Here is an 8,990-nt window from a genome sequence, read left to right as displayed (position 1 = left end):
ATGACTGAGTCTTTAGCATATCGTTTATGCACGTAACAAAACATATAGAGGTGTCACAGGTGTGGATTGGTTTGGGTTAAGGTTAATCCGTGAAAAAAATATTATGTGAATATTACAAACAATTGTTATATATTTATGTATAAATATATATTATTTATTAATTTATTTTAATATATATTTATATTTTAATATATATTTTATAAAATTTAATTTTAATATATTAATAGTATATATAAAATATTTCATAAAATTATATAATTATATTTACTTTTTAAATAATTATTCATATAATTAATATAAAAAAAATTAATTTTACTAACATAATATTATATAATTAGATATACATATAAAATTATTTTATACTGAAAATATATTAAAATAAAATTTATATTTTATATTAACTATTAATTTTAGTAGTTAATTGTTACTAATTTTAATAATTAATTTTAATTATACCTTAAAATTAAATTACTATTTAATATACTAATTCAAGGAGCCTCATCGAAACAAACTACTAACAAGGGAATTGAATTAGTTAGGGTTAAGAAGAAAAAAGACTGTCAAAATCCATAATTAATTAATTAAACAACTATATTATATATCTATATTAAACATTAATAATAGCTAAATTAATTATTCGTATATATATATATATATATTCTAAAGTTAGAAGTGCGACTCGAACCACAAATTTTTAGATGAGTATAGAGACTCTTCTATTTGAGTTATAACTCATTAATAATTAATTAATTGTATATAATATATATTAAAATACAAAATATATATTAAAATAAATTAAATAATATACATATTTATATATAAATATATAATAATTAATCTTTTATATGCAAATAATATTTTTAAAATAATTATTAGAGACCTTAAAAAAAAAGAGTAAAATTTCAATAAACTTTGCAAATAATGATCAATGTTCAACTATTAAGGTAAATTTTTAGTTGACTTAGTTCTAATCAAGTAACAATCAACATTACCATTAATCAAAAAGGGTGCACGCCATCACCTCATGGCAGACCCACCTCCTTCCCTCTTAATCTTTTTATATTCAATTTGGTTTATGATTTTCCTTTCCCCTACTACAGCGTAAGGGCAGCATCCATCCATCATTCCAGCTCCAACCCATAACTCTGGTTTCCGCTGCTTAAAATACACACAACACAACTACGTCATAACTAATCAACCAACAAACACTCTCTCTGGAACCATTCCATGTTTTTTGTTTCTATCCATACCCAATAATATTCCTCAATCAAATACTCTCTCCACCGAAACTCAAAACCAGTGCGTTTCCGTTACAACGATTGTGCATTGAATCAAGGTGAAAGTACTAAGCTACATAGTATAGTATATAATTATAGATCAGAATACAACTGTTTAAATTCTTAGCTATATAGAAGTTCTTCAATATATAACTCTCGTTAATGGGTTGAGGAAGAAAACGGAAGAGAAGGTGGAGGCGGAGCGAGGAGGAAGAGGAAAGACGGAAAAGAAAGAGGTTCGCATGTGCATGTGCATGTGCACGTGATCAGTGTGTCAAGAAGCTCGTGACTCGTGAGAGAAAGAGAAAAAAGAAAGAGAGAAAGAAGGATGCCTCACAGAGCCACATACATTTTCCCGCGTCAATTTGGGGAGAGAGGGTTAGATGAGTCTTCGAAACAGCTATTGGATCACGAGAAGAAGAAGACACTTACCTCATGGGTCAAATCGGAACCATCCTTCGGGATCGAAAGCGACGCTACTTCCAAGAAGTCCAAAAACGACGTCGTTGAAGATGATGAAGATGTCGTTTACTCTAAAACCCACTCCGCGGTGTCGGAGCTCTTCACCGTCGTTGGTGGCCGCCGTGAGAATCTCCGGAATAAGCAAAAGCATGTCGCCGGTGCGTTCCGTGACTGGCTGATCGAGAGAAAAGGAGATCGCCGATCCAGTCATGATCACCGGAGGTTCTCGTTGTCCGAGGAAGAAGACGAGTGCGGGCTTCTGCTTCCTCCGTCGGCGGCGAAGGACAGTGCCGGTGGAGCATTGGACCAGAGTTTTGACCGGCAGGTGTCGCTTCCCAGAATGTCTAGCGGGAGCAGCTACGCCGGGAGCTTGTTCTCCGGGACGGCAACGGCGACGACGGTGGACGGGAATTTCTTGAGCGAGGTGGTGAAGGAGGAAACGACGTCGTCTTCGACGTCGAGTAGGAGGAGGAGGCAGCAGGAGGAGGTGGAGGAAGAAGATGAGAAAGAGAGGAGAGAGAAGGTTGCGGAGAAGTCGAAGGAGAGCTACATGCTGCAGGTGACAATGGCGAAGAGGCTCACTTGCTTGGCGAGTCTCGTGACTGAGCCCATTCTTGCTCCCACCACTGAGACATGGGATTCCGAATCCGTTTCCTATCGTCTATGGGTAACAATACAAATTCCCGTTGAAAATTTTTTTATTTTGACAAAATATTGTTTGGAAAATTCATTTCAAAACGGCTAGGATTATTAGTTTACTTTTTTTTTTCTGTTTGGATAATTACGAAATCGCTATTTCGTATCTTGAAGCCTTAAACATTGCAAGCAAAATTTGTTTGAAATCACAATACGCACTTGAATTGAAACTAAACATATTCGAGTAGTTTTATTATTATTTTCATATTTTGAAATTGTAGCGCTTCTATTTCAGTATAAATAAATGCTTTTACTAAATTGGTACATTGAAAAATAATTTATCATGATGCAATTGTATCTGAATACTTGATTTTTCAATGTATTAATTTAGTCAAATTGATAGTTATTTTAAATCAAAAGGCGAGTTTGGGCAAAAAATTAAATGTTGATCAATAATATATAGCGTCTTTTTCCACCTTATTTTTTGCGGCACTTCAATTTCTCATGCAAAATAATTATTGTTTTCTGATGAATATATGATTGTGTGTTGTTTTATTATTTTGGAATTTTAGGTGAGTGGGTGTTTGTCATACTCAGACAAGATATCGGATGGATTTTACAACATACTGGGGATGAATCCGTACCTATGGGTGATGTGCAATGAGGGGGAGGAAGGGAAAAAGTTACCTAGTTTGATGGCGCTGAAGGCAATTGAACCCGGCGAGACGAGTATAGAGGTGGTTCTTGTTGATAGACAAGACGATTCTCGGTTGAAGGTACTTCAAGATAAAGCGCAGGAGTTGTATGGTGCTTCAGAGAATACTCTCGTGTTGGTTGAACAGCTTGGAAAACTTGTTGCCACATATATGGGGTGAGATATACCGTATTATATAAGAACCCGTCGTGTCTTTGATGCTACAATATTCATCAAGTGTGGTGGTTCCTTTTTGCTGTTAACATTTTTGTTTGTATATTCTTTTAAAGTGATTTTTGTCTTTGTAAAAAACTGTATGCAGGGGTACATATCCGGTGGAGCAAGGAGATCTGCACAAGCGGTGGAAGATGATCAGCAGGAGGTTGAGGAATTTTCACAAGTGTGTTGTTCTTCCGATAGGCAGCTTATCTACTGGGCTTTGTAGACATAGGGCCATTCTCTTCAAGGTCAAGAATTTATTATGCTTCCTCATTAGTTGTTTTCTACTTTCTAGTTTGTATGTTTACTCATTCAACACGGATTTACTGAGTATGCATGCATATGCATGAAATGGGTGTATTAATTGATGTAGTTCTTGATTTTTTGGTGCGCAGAAATTGGCAGATTATATAGGTTTGCCATGCCGCATTGCTCGAGGTTGCAAGTATTGTGCTGCAGATCATAGATCCTCTTGCTTAGTCAAGTTCAAAGATGACAATCAGCTCTCAAGGTTTGGCAATCGCTGTCTTTTCACCTTTAATTTTTGGTTTGTCCTTTTCTGATATTGATTGTAATGGCAATGCAAATATCTCTTCATCACTTGCAAACCTTGCATAACTTCAGTAGTATCGATTCATTATCCCCTTTCACTTTTTGTAGGCTGTAGTTGATTACTTGGTTCTGCTTGTAACTTTTCATGTTCATCTTGGTTTCGAGCCCTTAAAACATGCATGATATATTCATGGATAAATTGTATAATTGTAACGGCCTTTTTAGATTTATCATATAAGGACTTGGCATGCCACCTTCACATTTTCTGATGTACCTGTTTTGCTTTATTATTTAACAGGGAATATGTAGTCGACCTGGTTGGGGAACCAGGAAATGTCCATGGGCCAGATTCCTCAATTAATGGAGCGTATCTTTCTTCAATGCCATCCCCATTTCAAATTTCTCATTTAAAAGAATCACAATCACCTTATATGGATGGCACAACATGTTCTCAATCTCCGAGTTCCAACCACATTTCTGTAATCCCTGAAAGTCATCCGTATTTAGGTATGTTGTGCTTTAGAATTAATACGTGGAAAGTTGATCTACCAACTGTTTGTAAGAACTTCACCTTCAAGGAAGGAATCTGTGCTACATAAGTTTATTTGCAGTAGGGTTCAACCACATGTTTTATTTTGCATCATTATCCTTTCTAAACAACTGTCAATTAATCATGCAAATGATGCACCAGGACACAAGCATTTGATCTCTAGAGTAAATGCATTTTGAAGCTTGCTTTAAGATTTCTGCCTCCTTATGCACGTTAAAACTTTAACACGGGTTGTAAAGTGTCTGAATAGAGTCTATACTTCTGTTTTAGTAAATCTCTACTAGTAGAGAGGACTTCTATAATTTAAGTTGGTCTTAGCTGCTATTTAATGTTCTGCAGGCTGTGAACAGGAAGATCAACAAATTAAAGAAGCTGAATTGCTAAAAAATCACAACAGCTCCATTTATTCTTCATTTGAGCAATCCCAAGAAGAAACAGTTCCACCTCCAATTCTTTTGGATTTAAACGAGAATAATAAGGCATGTGCAGTCCTGGACCCAATTTTGCCTTCCATCCATGAAGATGTTTCTAAAGCTCTTCATCCAGCTACTGAAGTAGCATTTCATGATTATGTTGGACTTGGCAAAGATGCAATTACTGTACAAGAAACTTACAAGAATGAGATCATTGTTACTGAAAGTTCTGTGGTAAAAACTAATTTTAAGCAATCTTTATTGTGCTCATCCAGCCAATCAGAACAGCTGCAGGTAGACAATGGAATCGAAAACCAGGGCTGTTTACCATCTGGGAATATTCCACGGTACCTGAATCTTGAGCCATCACTTGCAATGGACTGGCTTGAGATATCATGGGAGGAATTACGTATCAAAGAGCGTGTTGGTGCTGGTACTTTTTCTGCTTTCCATGCTATTCTTTAATGCGTTTACTTCCTCTACCTCTTTTCCTTTTTATTGTTCACTACGATTTGGTACATCTTTAGATCAATGTACCAAGTCATAATGGACTTGTTTACCTACTTTATTAGTATGATTTTTCAACGGCAAACTTGAACATCCAACTTCCTATTTAACTTTTTTCTTATGCTTTAGAAGTCTTTCCTTTCGGTAACTCTGATGCTATGGTCTTGTCTCTTTGTAGGCTCATTTGGGACAGTGCACCGTGCGGAATGGCATGGATCAGTAAGTATTAATGTGCACTTATTTCTGAATATTCTGTAGTGGTCATACTTTGTAGTGCAGAGCACCTTTTACTAAAGATTGAATTACGGGCAATGCACATTCTCTCTACATCCTTTTCACGCAATTCTATTCTCTACCAAGAAACTTCTATTGTGTATTGTAGGCACATTTTAGTAGACTCTGTATATTTTAGATAAAACTATGTACTTCCATTTTTTATTCTTTACCCTTTCTGGGGAACTTATTTATTTTTTCAAATTGTACAATTGCAGGATGTTGCCGTCAAGGTTTTAACAGTTCAAGATTTCAGTGATGATAAATTAAAGGAGTTTCTGAGAGAGGTACATTCACGAGACGGATATTAACATGAGCCATTTTTTGGATTTAACTAAGCACTGTGGTTCAGCACAGTATGTGTTCCATCAGTGGGAGGATGCATTTCCCTCTAGACTATCATGCTTTACCGTTTCCTGTTTATGACCAAATTTACTTCTACGAGAAAAATAAACCCTACTGTTTATTATTTTGTTATTGTTTCTTATCTTTGTGAACTGTATTGTATATTTACCAAAAATGGAGCAGGTTATGTTGAAGTTGTTATTTGCATTGCTTTAGGTTGCAATAATGAAACGGGTTCGCCATCCAAATGTGGTGCTCTTCATGGGTGCTGTTACAAAACGCCCCCATCTATCAATAGTGACAGAATATTTGCAGAGGTAAGAGAATAAACTTTCGGTGCTTTTACCATAAAATTTGCTGTTCTTTGGATGTCTCACTGTCACTGATTCCTGGTATGTATGTGACTTGTATGACAGAGGTAGTTTATACCGACTGATACATAAGCCAACAGCTGGTGAACATTTGGATAGCAGGAGAAGATTACGGATGGCTTTAGATGTGGTTTGTACCATGTATTAGTTTTTGTTACACTGCTAGGTGCTGAATTATCTTGTAGGTGACATATAGTGTGTTTGATTGCAGGCTAAAGGGATCAATTATCTTCATTGTCTAAAACCTCCTATCGTGCACTGGGATCTCAAATCTCCAAACTTGTTAGTGGACAAAAACTGGAACGTGAAGGTGGAATGGAAACTGTTTTCTATTTTATTTTTTTTGAGATCTTAAATATCTTGTGCAAGCAGATGATAATTCTATTTTCCTTATTTTCTCATTTCACAGGTTTGCGATTTTGGGTTGTCTAGATTTAAGGCAAATACATTCATACCATCAAAGTCTGTTACTGGAACAGTTAAGTCTCTCTCGCATTTTTTGGATTATTACTTTAAATTAGGAAATATAGAGATTCCAATAGATAAAGTAGTTAAGCTATCTGTTAATGTGCCTTGATCAATATATCTATAATCATGCTTTAGAGAGATAATTGATTATTGATTATCACTTATAAGAATGGAATGCATTTCTAGTGTCCTTTAAGGGGGGACAGTCTTGACTTATTATTTTGACTTGTTATCCTAGATAGGGAGGCAAAATATTTTCAACATTGAAAATGATCATTCAATCAGTATTTCGTTGATTGAACTTTTACTCCATTGAGACTTGCTCCCCAATTAGAGTTTAACTTTATTAATTCTTTTTTTTAGCCTGAATGGATGGCACCAGAGTTTCTCCGTGGAGAACCTTCAAATGAGAAATCTGATGTATACAGTTTTGGAGTTATCCTATGGGAGCTAGTAACCATGCAACAACCATGGATGGGACTTGGCCCTGCCCAGGTAAACTTATGAAGTATTTAATTTGTGGTCTCAAACTCTCAATTAAAGAATATTTGAAGCCAGCTATTTTTATGTAATGTGTTTGTTTATTAATACAGTAGTAGGGATCATTTGCACGAAATTGTTAATTTTAAAGGACATATAATGGAGAGGAGAGGTATACATGTAAACTTGCATATCTCAATGTTGCTTGGCCAAGTGAACTTCTAAATTTTATGAGTAGATTTTCTGAAGTAATCATTATCGGGTGAACTACCAGGTGGTTGGAGCTGTTGGTTTCCAGAATAGGAAGCTTGCCATTCCTCCAAATGTGTCCCCAGTATTGGTCTCCCTCATGGAATCTTGTTGGGCTGAGTAAGTTTGTCTTGTTTCGTCCAGTTATATTAAAATTAATTGGATCTAAATTACCTTGGTAGTTCTCTGGGCACTTTCATAGAGCTAGTGTATGGGATGGTTCTAGTTCCATGATATAAAAATTATTTGAAATTTTCAATCGAAACACTCTTGGAGAGGTTAAGAAGCGGAAATTCAAAATTTTGGAGGCATATATTAATCAATCCTGCCAATGATGTGGATATATGTTTTTACTCAACATGCATAATTGAGGTTTCTAGTGGTTTTATAAGATGGGACTGAATAATGCATCTTAATTTAGGTTATTATTGGGTAAAGAACTAAAGATAATCCAAGATTTAAACAGTCAAGTTACTCATTTTAAACCCACATGGATTATAATAAGTTTTACTTAGTTGCTTGTTAATTATTCATGTTTGCAGCTCTTTTTTCTGTGCTAAACTCTAATTTAAGCATTGATCTAATGCTCTGCTTCTGATGCTTGCTTTAATTTACCTGACAGTGACCCCACCAAACGCCCAACTTTTGCTAGTATGGTTGTCTCGCTGAAGAAGCTGCTCAAGTCTCCAGCAGAGATGATAAAAATGGGCGAAACTTAACGTCTAACGTAGCCCATAATTCGGATTCTTGCGGCTGAAATTTGTTGCCCATGTATGGGAAAAAGGTTAACTAACAGTAACAACTAACGTGACCCTTGTGGTCATTCCCCCGGATTGAGGGAACTCTTGGTTGTTTGCAACTGTATATTAGTTGCCTTTTGCTAACCCGTTTTAGAAGGGCAATAAAAGTCTAAAAATGAATTCAAGCAAGTGTTAAGATTGCTGCAAAAAAGCATAGGTTTTACTTACTCTTAAATAAAAACAATAAAAATAAAAATGGACCTATGTTATGCACACTGCAGCCTCAGAGATTTATGTAATTTTTTTAGTGTTTACATTCTAAGTCACAAATGTTGTATTAATTTTTTTTGTTCCTTTTTCCCTAAACATGAAATGTGAAATTTGTTCCACCATGGTAATCGTTTGTACTCCGATTTGCATTTTAATACCTAAGGGAGCTGGTTGAAATGTTTTCTCATCAAAATATAGGAAATTTTAATGGAAGAATTCCATATATATTTCCTTTAATTTGTCTGATATAAAGGTACAAACGAAGAGAGAAAAACTAATGAAAGAATTCATGGTGGTGGTTGTTTTTTTTTTTTTGGAATTAAAACGGGATTATTGTCCAAAAAAGAAAAAACTAAGTACAAATTGCTCGGGGGTAAAGAAGTTCTCCTTCTATCATGTGCTAGGAGTTGGATATGCTCTCTAGGAGGTAAATCCCAAAAGTGAAATCCTTGATTTAGATCGATGTTTTTTCGAGTTAGACAAT

The 8,990-nt window shown here is 35.3% G+C and overlaps 1 protein-coding gene across 2 annotated transcripts; it reads left to right on the top strand.

Annotated features, from left to right (window-relative positions):
* Positions 1-934: 934 nt before the first annotated feature.
* LOC112764462 (serine/threonine-protein kinase CTR1) lies at positions 935-8,699 on the top strand. Of its 2 annotated transcripts, XR_011875693.1 has the most exons (16): positions 970-2,406; positions 2,948-3,246; positions 3,392-3,536; positions 3,684-3,799; positions 4,139-4,347; positions 4,730-5,236; positions 5,489-5,529; positions 5,802-5,870; positions 6,145-6,245; positions 6,345-6,429; positions 6,511-6,609; positions 6,709-6,777; positions 7,131-7,262; positions 7,361-7,419; positions 7,522-7,616; positions 8,119-8,699. XR_011875693.1 is itself a non-coding variant. In XM_025810087.3 (15 exons), the coding sequence occupies exons 1-15, from the start codon at positions 1,606-1,608 to the stop codon at positions 8,213-8,215; spliced, it is 2,865 nt and encodes a 954-aa protein (XP_025665872.1). In that variant the 5' UTR covers positions 935-1,605; the 3' UTR covers positions 8,216-8,699. The 2 variants fall into 2 exon arrangements, 1 of the variants encoding a protein (XP_025665872.1); XM_025810087.3 differs by lacking the exon at positions 7,361-7,419 and having other exon boundaries at positions 935-2,406.
* The last annotated feature ends 291 nt before the right edge of the window (positions 8,700-8,990 follow it).

This window comes from Arachis hypogaea, chromosome 17, assembly GCF_003086295.3.
Source record: "Arachis hypogaea cultivar Tifrunner chromosome 17, arahy.Tifrunner.gnm2.J5K5, whole genome shotgun sequence".
Lineage (NCBI taxonomy): Eukaryota > Viridiplantae > Streptophyta > Magnoliopsida > Fabales > Fabaceae > Arachis > Arachis hypogaea.
The sequence above is the reverse complement of the archived record's forward strand: the minus strand, read 5'-3'. Positions and strand labels throughout refer to the sequence as shown.

Bases quoted from the DNA above. Each gene is read 5' to 3' on its own strand.
- LOC112764462 (XM_025810087.3), top strand. From the start codon at position 1,606: ATGCCTCACAGAGCCACATACATTTTCCCGCGTCAATTTGGGGAGAGA. The intron at 5,871-6,144 runs GTACATTCACGA...GCATTGCTTTAG, and splicing joins TAAAGGAGTTTCTGAGAGAG to GTTGCAATAATGAAACGGGT. The intron at 6,246-6,344 runs GTAAGAGAATAA...CTTGTATGACAG, and splicing joins GTGACAGAATATTTGCAGAG to AGGTAGTTTATACCGACTGA.